The 11981-nt window shown below is 37.7% G+C and overlaps 2 protein-coding genes across 2 annotated transcripts; one reads left to right on the plus strand and one right to left on the minus strand.

Annotated features, from left to right (window-relative positions):
- The first annotated feature begins 363 nt into the window (after nt 1-363).
- LOC116289165 (melanocyte-stimulating hormone receptor) lies at nt 364-1962 on the plus strand. The gene has a single exon (XM_031696042.2). It carries the CDS (start codon nt 725-727, stop codon nt 1766-1768), a length of 1044 nt encoding a protein of 347 aa, XP_031551902.1. The 5' UTR covers nt 364-724; the 3' UTR covers nt 1769-1962.
- Nucleotides 1963-5377: 3415 nt separating this feature from the next.
- LOC148910138 (neuropilin-1a-like) lies at nt 5378-11807 on the minus strand. Its single transcript, XM_089032997.1, has 6 exons — nt 11721-11807; nt 9803-10065; nt 9289-9367; nt 8690-8848; nt 7045-7373; nt 5378-6542 (listed from the first exon to the last, which is right to left on the minus strand). Exons 1-6 carry the CDS (start codon nt 11773-11775, stop codon nt 6396-6398), a joined length of 1032 nt encoding a protein of 343 aa, XP_088889123.1. The 5' UTR covers nt 11776-11807; the 3' UTR covers nt 5378-6395.
- Between the last annotated feature and the right edge of the window lie 174 nt (nt 11808-11981).

Genomic DNA, 11981 nt, shown 5'->3' on the forward strand with positions numbered 1-11981 from the left:
CCAAGAAGTTTGTTTAGACAAAATTAAACGTTTATTTAGATACGAAAATAGGATTCTCACGTAGAGCTCAAATAGCAAACGGAAGCAAACAATAAAATTGGAAAAAAAATTCGTTTCGTTGACCTTTCTCCTCAAACCAGGCAATTTTCAACTAAATTCAGCGTTTAGATTATTCAGCTGCGAGTGGCATTTTATTGCATTTTTTTCTTCGTTTTCAGTGCTCAGCAGCTTTGCCCTACTGATTAAGATTGCTGACAGCATTGTCATTCAAAGTTTACATATGCCAAATTGCGGAGATTGCTTCTTTTCTAAGCCACTTCCAACAATTTTTTCTCTTGAAATTAATCAAAATTCTATGGAATTCTCAACCAATGAGAAGAGCTTTTCAATTTGGTCGTTTATTGGCAGTAAAAACACATATTATTTCAGTTGTGACTCTTCCTTTATATTGGAATTGGTGATGGAAGATTGCGGCATTAGGTAATATATATATCTCTGATTATATCACACGAGCGCGTTAATGTACTGGAGCCGAAGCGGTTGAGTACTGACTGATATGATATCAACAGCAAGAATGTTTTGTAAAACTACAGTAAAAGCGGAACTTCAAGATTGATTGACACACGCTGAGGGACTGAGCATTTGCCCTCCACGGAAATAGCCGTCTTACAAAGTGGAAATATATAAACGACCAGAAAATATTTGGCATAGAAAAGAAAAATCGATGGAGTTGAAGAACGTAAGCTTGAGCACGCAGTCTTCTTCTTTAAGGACGTGCTATCCGTTCAGCTCTGTGTGGGTTTACAGAAGCGATCTCATCAAGGCTTGTATCATGGCTAGCTTCGTAGAAGGAATCATTCTCGTGCCTATTACTATAGCAAACTTTCTGGTCATCGCAGGAATTTGTCGAACACGCTCCCTTCATTCCCCAGCGAATTTTCTGATATGTGCTCTAGCTTTTTCGGATTTTGGAGTCGGGATTCTTGCCTTACCTTTTCACTTAGCATCCAATGCTTTTCTCTTGGGAGACGATTTTGGTGGATGGTGCCTTTCGACTAGGATTGCTTACGGTCTAGGCGTTCTTCTCGCTGCTGTTTCTTTAGTAACGATTGCAGCAGTTAGTATCGAAAGAACTGTGGCATTGTACATGGCGTTGCGCTATGAGATGATTGCGACGAATGCTAAAGTAATCATCTTTACAACCCTAACTTGGATAGCCATGGCTTTGGTCTCTGTTGTCCAATTTGTGGATCTATTTTCATATCAACTTACAGCGGCTTTTATCACATTTGTGTGCTTTACAATAAGCTCTTACTGTTGTTTGAAGATCTACTATGTTATACGACATCACAGAACACAAATTACTATTCAAGAATATGCATCCGAGTACCAATCCACGACTAATCCAAACGACAACGAAAAGAGTAACAGTGCTGTACAGAAGAAAAAGTCTTCTACATCTTTGCTATGTCTCTATGGATTATTTCTGCTGTGTTATTCTCCTTACATTGGAGTTCAACTAGCTTTGATCCTAAGTGTTGATAATAGTCATGTTCATGCGGCTGAGATCACTACAGTCAGCATCGTATTTATCAACTCTGTGCTCAACCCTATATTGTATTGCTGGAGAATGAGAGATATACGTCGTGCAATGATTTCTGTTCTACCATCTTGTCTTAAACGAAATAGAATCGAAAACAACTGCAGTGCGGGGCGAAGTGTCACCAGAGCTTCAGTTAACACCAAGAATATGTTACAGAAAAGTTAGCCCGGCGTCATGCAATCACAAGCTTTCTCCAAAACTAAAACTAAAAGGAATGGCCAAACTTAAAAATAAAAATAGAAAAAAAGATTCGCCCCCAAAAAAATCACTAAAACTTCTGGGAAGCCATACATTGTTAAAGTTGCATTCATCTTGACTTTTAAATCGAAAAAAAACAAAAACAAAAAAAAAAAAAAAAAAAAAAAAAAAAAACACAAAAAAAAAAACGTAATTTATTTGTTATGCACTGAGTAAACTCGAGGTTCTAAAAAAGATCATTGGAGTTTGTTTATTCGCATGTTGGAATTATTGCTTTTGGATTAAGTTACAAAAATATTATAAACATTTTGTTCTAGTATATGATTAGGTCTACACCACATCACATTAACGTTTTAACGAGGAGGAAAATGAGAGCTATAAGGAATGAAACAGCTGCCAAAATGAAGAGAAAGAGGAAGTTGTAAAAACCAGAAGGAACCATTAACGCTGACTCTTCGACAAAGATATTTCGCTTATCGGTCAAAAGTGTAAGATTTTCAATGAGATAAATAAAATATTAAGACATTTTTCGCTTACGTACATGGTAAATAATTCGTCCAATAATGCTTAGCAAGGGATGACATTAACTTTATATGGACCTTTTATGAAAGTTAATATAATCTCGTTTCGTCTGACGTATTACAGTCCTCTAGGCCCTGCGGATACGCGATACATTCTCCTATACCAAACGAACTAAGTATAAATAAAACCTAGAGGAGCCAAACATTTTAAACCGAGATTTCATTTTGAGCAAGCTATAATAATTTGTGAATAATTTACAGGTATAAGACATCGGATTATTTAAGTGAGGCGATCAGTGCCTAAGGCCCCCTCCACACGTATCCGCAAATGTTTGTGTCCGTATCCGCAAATTTTACGAAAACGGATACGTGTGGACGGTGAAAACGATTCGAATACGCTGCGTGTGGACGCAAACATTTTCGTATCCGCAAAAAATAATTTGCGGATACAAAAATTTCCGGATACGTGTGGACGGGGCCTAAACTGAGTCGTATGACATCATTAAAGGTCGAGTGCCTCGGTAGGCTTTTAAATTATGTTTCAAAATCATACAAGTATATTACAAATTAACTTCTTTCTCAGATTTCATTTTGAATGAATAGAAGAGTTTAAAAAATTCAATATCTCTCATTGAAGAAAAATTAAATTTCTCAGGAGAAGTATTGATATTGCCAATATCAACATTAGTTTCGATAACAACTTGAAAGTTTGTTTATCTTTGATTAGCCAATTTTTTAAAATTTGAAATTGAATTGAAAATGAAAACATTAAATAATTCAACAATTGTGTAAAGGAAACGCTTTATCTAACAATATTGGCATTGTATTAATGAATACTCTTTTAGTAAGTCGAAAACTGCAACCAAACTTTGAGTAATTTTTTTATAAATATATAGAGTGTATATTATTCTTTTGCAAATGCACCATACTTAAATAAATGTTTGTTCTACAAAGCGACATTCAATTGTCAGTTTATATGAAAAGTCAATAGCATGTGGTCCTAATTTAATTCAAAACAGATGGATTTTTAAATCAATTTTGTTTTTTTTTTTTCCATTCAATTCAAATCCTGCATTTTTGATGCTATCGCATTAAACTCTCTGGTCTCTCTTTTTCTTTCTCTCTCTTCTTTCTTTCACTTTCTTTTTCTTTCTTTCTTTCTTTCTTTTCTTTTCTTTTCTTTCTTTCTTTCTTTCCGTTTCTTTCTTTTTTTCTTTCTTCCTTCCTTGCTTCCTTTCTTTCTTAGCTATTTTGAACTCCTCAATAATGTATCTTATCAAGCATAACACAGTTATGAATGACATAACACTTACACTCTTTTCTTAATGGGATGGTATTGTGTCAAACGCTGACGTAAAGTGTCGCTGACGTTGGTCAGTTCCTTTTAAAAGTAAGAAAAAAAATATTTCCATCGAATTGGAATGGAATTTGTAACAAGTTATTCTTGCAACCACCTGACTCAAAATGTCTTGAGAGAAGTAAATAACAAAGAAACAGCCCGGTCATGTTGGTTGATTAAAAAATAGAAGCCATGAGGAATGCTTTGTTATCGTCAACCAACATAGCGGCTATAACGTAAAACGCTCCCCCAAAAAGCAATCATATCTACAATAGCCTGTTTCCGACATTTAAATAAAATTAAAAGATGAAAATAGAATCGTGAGAAAATGAATAATTAATAGTGTTTTTTAGTTTGAGGTCAAGATAATGTCATCCATAATACGAACGTGTAACTAGTGCTACCCGTACGTGCAGAAATTAGAGCAAGTTTTTTTTTTCGCCGTCCAATACTTCTTTGACTACACTCGCGTTTTCCCGCCAAAACCACAGAGAGACCAATATGAAAATGGCGACAAGCAATGTTTTTGGCATAAAAAACTTATAAGTCAGACAGAGGAAAAGTAAAACGGCAATTTTGGGTTGCATTGAAGTGCATTATCAGTGTCGGTGATCTTACTACGTTTTTCTAGATCAAAATATTAATCCAAACTATATTCTTGGCTTTCACATTCGTCATCAAATACAATTTTTCCAATAATTATATACAACAAAAACTTCCAAGTCCGAAGGAGCAAGGAAAACTATATATCTCAGCCACATTTCTAGCTAAAAGAAGTTTTAGATACGGAGATACAAGCGATTGATAATACTTCATAATTTAGTTGAAATGCCTGGGTCCGCCATACAAAGATGGCGGCCAAAACACGAAGGTTGAAAATCAAGTTTATATTGCAACCACTTTAATATTCTCACAACAAAAATCATCAAAATAAAGTTAACAATCATCTAGTAAGTTAAAAACGCGATATTTCAATCGAATTTCCCTATTTCTATTTCTTTGAAAATGCATGACAGAATAGCGTGACAGAATAGCGTGATAGAATAGCGAATTCGACTCGTAACAAATCGAAAACCAAACATCAACAATACATATTACACTAATACATATACTCAACAACAGTTTCGTGGAGTGAATATTTTGGATTTTTCGTTATTTGATGACGTCACGCGATAGCCAAGAACTAGATGAGGGTGAGCAGATATAAAGCCGAGTTCTTAAAAACATAGCCTGTGTCATCATCCGGAATTTTCTTACGAAGAAAATTCCGGATGTGACGCAGGCTATTGAATATACGATATTCAATATAATTGTATAATTGAAGAATAATTAATGAGGATGTAAGCCAATCGAGACTTAGAAATAAGGTCACATGAATATCATGAAACCCGATACAAGCCTTAGTGGATGTATGCTGTTCTGATACAGCACTAGAGGTTGTATTTAATTAGCATCGGAATTCAAAATGTGCCAAAGGATTTATGAATTTTTAACGGAATTTCACTAGCTGTTTACGACACGGCAACTCATACTGTATATATTACATACATTTTGTAAACTAATTACCCAAAGATTTAATAGCAGATATTATGTATGCATGGACGAGATGCAAATGAGACAACAAGCATATAAGCCTTTTCATAGTTTAAAAATCGATTCTACTGCGCATGCGATTTTATCCCGAATTTCTCACCTTCTTTTGTCTAGACCTTCTTTTGTTCTTAATTAAACAAAAGAAGGTAAGAAATTCGGGATAAAATCGCATGCGCAGTGGAATCGATTCTTAAACTATGAAAAGGCTTATTGTAACGACCTGATAGCTCAAATGTAATAACAAAGAGACAGCTTGCATGTGACGTCAAAGCAGCTCGATCTGAGGGACTGGGGACAAAACAAAAGAAATCCAAATCTCCTGAGAGTTGGAACCTATTGTTTTGTCCCCCAGTTTGAGCAGCATTCCAAAGTGCTGCAAGGGATCTATCATCATCTTTCGTTATAAAAAGCATAAGTACTTCAACCTTGAATAAACTTAACATGATAAATGTATTAATTACAGATAATAGATTTATCATGTCATATCAGGGAATGGCTGAGGGATCTCGGACAGTCTGTTGGTACTCATTGCTGTGCATGTAGTTGTATACAGATGTACAGCCATACAGTTCAACCTTCATCGATATGTGTCCTCTCCATCTAATGTATCGAGTCTTGATGGGTACCGTCAGTCTGTTGGTACTCATTGCTGTGCATGTGGTTGTATACAGATGTACAGCCATACAGTTCAACCTTCATCGATATGTGTCCTCTTCATCTAATGTATCGTGTCTTGATGGGTACCGTCAGTCTGTTGGTACTCATTGCTATGCATGTGGTTGTATACAGATGTACAGCCATACAGTTCCATCCTCATCGATATGTGTCCTCTCCATCTAATGTATCGTGTCTTGATGGGTACCGTCAGTCTGTTGGTACTCATTGCTATGCATGTGGTTGTATACAGATGTACAGCCATACAGTTCCATCCTCATCGATATGTGTCCTGATCTCCATCTAATGTATCGTGTCTTGATGGGTACCGTCAGTCTGTTGGTACTCATTGCTGTGCATGTGGTTGTATACAGATGTACAGCCATACAGTTCCATCCTCATCGATATGTGTCCTGATCTCCATCTAATGTATCGTGTCTTGATGGGTACCGTCAGTCTGTTGGTACTCATTGCTGTGCATGTGGTTTCATACAGATGTACATCCATACAGTTCAACCCTCATCGCTATGCGTTTCATCCACGCCTGTGGTAGAAATCTAACGTATCGTGTCTTGACGGGCACTGGAAGTTCGTGCGTCACAACTGTGTTTATGTCAGTATTACCAATGAAGCGCTGTGAAAAATAAAAATATGAGGGAAAATTAAAACGTTTAATGGGATATTTTCTGATTTAACAGCGTACTACGCTAAACATATGCTCATATATATATTTTACCCAATTTCGTCACAATATTTTGTTAAGTTATAGATACTATAAACGAGAAGAGTAAAACAAAGCCACTCCGAAGTTGGGGAAAAATTGGCTCGAGATTGCATAGCAGTGCATTTTGGGGCTGTTTTGGTGGAGGAAATAGCTGCCATGTTAGAAATATGTTCCCTAGAACAGCCCCACAATGCACTGCAATGCCAACTCGACCCAGTTTTTTCTTCAACCTCGGAACGTCTAATATTAAGTCGATCACGCAGGAAGTGACGTCGGGACAGAAAACCATGATGTCTTAACACAAGCCACACTTTTGCCGGCATTAATTGGAACTGCGATTACAGAGGTGACAGGCACCATGTTGAGCGCGCAACTAAACAATTACGTAGTTTTAAAATGTCTTTGCTCTTACCTTCGCGCAGTTTTCATCCCCTCTGTAGTCTTGCCAAGTGATGGTATTGTTTGTGAAGGACAAAGTGTACTCCTTCACCCAATGAGTAAAACTTGGTATGTTTCTCCCTTGTGTGGCGATCTTTGTCACCCATTTCATTGTCCCCAAGTCTATCTGCAAGTACTCGCCAATTTTACTTTGTGACGCACACCACCCCCCGTCCAAAGCAGAACCTTGGGTTTTGTAAAGACGCGCGTTAGAGGGATCACACTTGCTGTGTAATCTCGACGAGGCCGATATCTGATTGTCTTGTATCGTCCCATCCTGCATTCCAAGAGGCCCAGAACAACCTAAATGCGAGAAGAACAAGAAAAGGATTTCTAAATTCCAATAAACTTATAGCAAGTCTATTTTACTAGGAGACATCAAGATTTGACAAAAACGGTTGAATGCTTTGACATTTGGACTTAAGGTGGCTGACTACTTTTCAACATTCGATTTGAGCCCAAGATTCGATTTTATTGAAGAACCCGGGAGGGGGGCGGGGGGTACTCCCTTATATTTGCTATACGGTATGGGTATGGTTTTTCGGCTTTTGTGTCTGGGGTAGGGTATCTTTTTTGACATTTTGTCTGGGATAGGGTATCATTTTAGTCTGGGATAGGGTTAGCGATTTGGTCGTTTTTGTATGGTGAATAGGCTACGCTTTCTGCCGACACAAAAACGATAAAAATGTTAGTAAATGTTGATTGCAATCGATTGTAAAACGGTATTTTCCGTCTTTTAGTCTGTGACAAGGTGTATGATTTTTAGTTTTAGTCTGGGGTAGGGTATGTAAAATCAAAATTTTAGGTCTGGGATAGGGTCAGGTACGTTTTGAGGTCCTGGCGGCACACCCCTATCCAAGTTGGGGTGGTAGTACCCCTTCCCCCCCCCCCCCCCCCCCCCCCCCGGGTTGAAGAACCATACACGTTTTGAATTTCAAGAGGGCGAAACCCTCAAATTTTGCACGAGATTCTATATTTTTTTGTTATTTTTCGGAATAAGAGATAATATCCATTTTTTTTACAAAGTTTAAAACAATTCTGTTTCTTAGAACATTGTAAAAAAGAGTTCTGTATGAATTTGTGCTCAATTTTTACGATAACTTGCACACCGTAAAACCTGAACAAAAAAAGTTTTTCCATTGTATTGTCTACAATAGTTTATTAAAACAACTTTTCAGTATCTTATAAATAAAGTGTAAGTTACGTGTTCGGAGAAAAATACTCAATTATTTAATTTGTTAATTAATTAGTTTTGAATTTATGAAATTTTTTTTTGTACAGAGCTTGATTTTCGCTATTTTTCTACCAAAATTATACAAACGCATGTCATTGCGAAGCGATTATCTCAAAAACAAGCTCGGGACCCATTTTTCTTTGCATTTTCAAAATCAGCATTAAATTTCAGGTTAAAAATTTTTCAACTTTTAAAGTTGATAAACGCACGCGCGAATGTTTTTTTTAATGATACGCCACAAACCCACTTAATCCTTCTCATCAACTACAACGTGATTAAGAGTAAGAGCGACTGTTTACGAATCTGGACTAGATTTTCCTTGCATGACTACCCAACATCGATTCGGGGTTATATTTATAAAGATGCTCAGAATATGCTTTTTTACCTGAGATGTCTGTGACAGTTTTGCATTTCTTCTCTTCTTCCATCTTCGATCCTTCACACAAAAGTGGAGCACTGGTGTTCATGGGGGTGATACAACCACGGTAACGAACTAGAGGACAACGACATGGAGACCATGGGCCCCACTGGGTTAACCTTCCATCTGGATGATTCAAACAAGAGAGTTGTAAGTAGTTTGACAAGGAGGCAAGGCGGCAAGGAGGCAAGGAGGCAAGGAGGCAAGGAGGCAAGGAGGCAAGGAGGCAAGGAGGCAAGGAGGCAAGGAGGCAAGGAGGCAAGGAGGCAAGGGGGCAAGGAGGCAAGGAGGCAAGGAGGCAAGGAGGCAAGGAGGCAAGGGCAAGCGGGCAAGCGGGCAAGCGGGCAAGCGGGCAAGCGGGCAAGCGGGCAAGCGGGCAAGCGGGCAAGCGGGCCAAGCGGGCAAGCGGGCAAGCGGGCAAGCGGGCAAGCGGGCAAGCGGGCAAGCGGGCAAGCGGGCAAGCATTGGTAATTCATTGGTGCTATTTCGTACTAATTAGTTAGGGCCTATTTCACGGATATATGGTTTGCACACTAGGTGAGCAGAGCAGTAGATAGGTAACTTACAGCTGCAATTGAATGTGTCCCAATAGAAGTCAGGTGAACACCATTGATTGGAAGGACAAGGACTGGAAGAACAGGGGTTCTGATGGAAGGAAATAGCGACATAAGAACTAAATAACACCTGTCAACAAATGTCAACTATTCACAGGAAGTAGTAGGAAATAATGAAATAAACAAAGAACAAAACACAAAATGAGAATGTACCACAAGGCCCGTGTTCCGTGTTGCACCCCATAAAACGTGTTTTTGTTTGGTGTTACGCTGGGGGAGTGGGGGAGTGAGGTACATTCGAAAAAATAAGAGACAAGTATGAAAAAGGGTAAATTAAGTGGGAATAGGTCTTTAATTGTGAAATACAGTGGATATTAGCAAGAAGTGTGGGGCTAAATTTACCCAAGCCGTATTGTAAATCCATTCGGTTTCCCCCTCCGCAATCCTGTAACAAGGACGAAACCTGTCCAGTAAAAAAATATTAGAGCAAAAAAAAAAAAAAAAAACGGGTGTAAAGTTTCGTTACCTTGATTGGACAATATTCAAAGCCTTTGTTTGATACCACGTGATCTTGGTCTGACACGTGATCAGCGTCATTCAGTTCACATGTTCTCGCTATTCCTTCTACTGGACCCAGATTGTACGACACACATTTGTCTTCAATATAACATTTGTGCTGACAATCCTCTAATCCGGGTGCTAAGATTCTGAAAGACCTGATGAGGTGACCAGTGAAGATCTTGTTTTTCCTACAGTCAAGATAGTCAAGCACCTTACAACCACCATCACCTGTTTGTAAGGTAAACGTTTATAGAAACAAATTATTACGAAAGTAATACCACGAGACACTATTTCACAAAGTTAGTTCTTTGCCTTGCTATTTTCATGGCAACTTTGGTAAGTAATGTTTACAACATGAGCGTCTGTGATGTATCGGCTATACAACAAAACAATCACGAGCCAAAAGAACTGGTGAAATTAACTAATAATTACACACACACACGCACACACATACATATATACTTTATTAGGTTTTCCATACAAAGGGCTTTTCAAAACCTATTACATTTAATGATGAATATAAAATGAACGAAACACTAGATATAATTATATGAAAATGTAAATCTACTTATAGAGTTTGTCCAATAGTTTAGACGTTAAAATGCTTTTAAACTTCTTTAACGACTTAAGTGCTTTCATTCTTTCATCCAACGAGTTCCAAATCTTAACGGCTCTGTACTTGAATGTTTTTTGACCAGAAGCTGACCTGAAGCTCCTTTGGTACATTTTGGAATTTATATGCTAATGATGCTACTTATATCGAAACAGTATACATTCACTTGTGGTTGTATCTAATTAGCATTTTCATTGTAAGGTTTGTATCAGGTTTACATGATATTTGTGACCCGATTTCAAAAGCTGGATTGCTTAAACCCTTATCAATTATTCATGAATTTTACAATACATCCATCCCCCCCTCCCCCATCATATTCAGTTTTGAAATGTGATCCGCTAAAAAAAAAACAAAAAACAAGAACTTCGGCTTAAAGAGAGTGAGCCCCATATGGAGCTTTTTTCATTGCCATGAGAACTCTGACTGAAACACACTGACGTGAATACAATACAGTCTTTGAAGGCAAATCTCCTTTGACATTTATAGTGTCGTGAATTTGTCAGAATACTCACGAATTGAAAAAGGACTGCAAAAATATAAGGGAATCAAGGCTGGAATAACGGTAGACTCTCGCCTCTCACGTCTGGGGTCTCGGGTTTGATTAGAACCGGACCTAGTATCACATGAGCAGAGTTTGTTAAGACTCTCCCTTGGTTCGAAAGTCTTTGGGGCCGGGTTCTCAGGTTTACATCAACCTCCGCAAAATCTAAAAAGGGTTAGGGTAACCCGTTTCGATCTGTTAGTTAGAAATGCTATGACTTAGATCAGCCCAAAGAATGTTTTAGGGTTCTATCTGTGAGTTAGCCATGCCCTGACTTAGATCAGCCCAGAGGTCGTTTTAGGGTTCTCTCTGTGAGTTAGTCATGCCCTGACTTAAATCAGCCCAGAAAATGTTTTAGGGTTCGATTTGTGAGTTAGCCGTGCCCTTACTTAGATCAGACCACGTTGTTTCAGGGTTTACTAAAAAATATTAAAGGTTGAAGTTATGTTTCTCTTCCAATTTAAATGTATAGTAATAGTTTTTATGTGCCATTCAGGCGCGAAGAGGATAGGTACCATGGTTTCTGGTTTTATGACTGGAATGACTTCTTTAGTCAAACAGGTCTTTATCGAACTTGACAAGGTTTTCAGGACCGCAGATGAATCGTTTGAATTTTATAGGCCATAATTTCATTCGTAACCTAAAGTGTTCAATCTTTCTAAAGAAATCCATTATCTTTTGTAAAAATGAAATATATATAACATTTAAAAGACTTACAGGAGTACTTACCTTTAGCTAATTTAGTCAGAGTTAGACCAGTAAATAAGACCAATATCCACTCCATTTCGTAATCCTAAGCAAAACTCAAATTCTTTGCCTTTCTTCACGATTACTTCAAATGTTATACAAACTTGAGAATATACACAGCTAAAAAGGAGATACTTTTGAAAATAATCAAAAATTGATGCTTGTTATTCTTCTTTTGTTTTCAACTTCTTCATGTGTTCTTCTAGAACTGATACAACTATGACGACTCTTGTTTTGCTGTGT

Source organism: Actinia tenebrosa, unplaced genomic scaffold (genome assembly GCF_029948245.1).
Source record: "Actinia tenebrosa isolate PJP-AT-01 unplaced genomic scaffold, QUT_ActTen_1.0 PGA_scaffold1__47_contigs__length_23844297, whole genome shotgun sequence".
Classification (NCBI taxonomy): Eukaryota; Metazoa; Cnidaria; class Anthozoa; order Actiniaria; family Actiniidae; genus Actinia; species Actinia tenebrosa.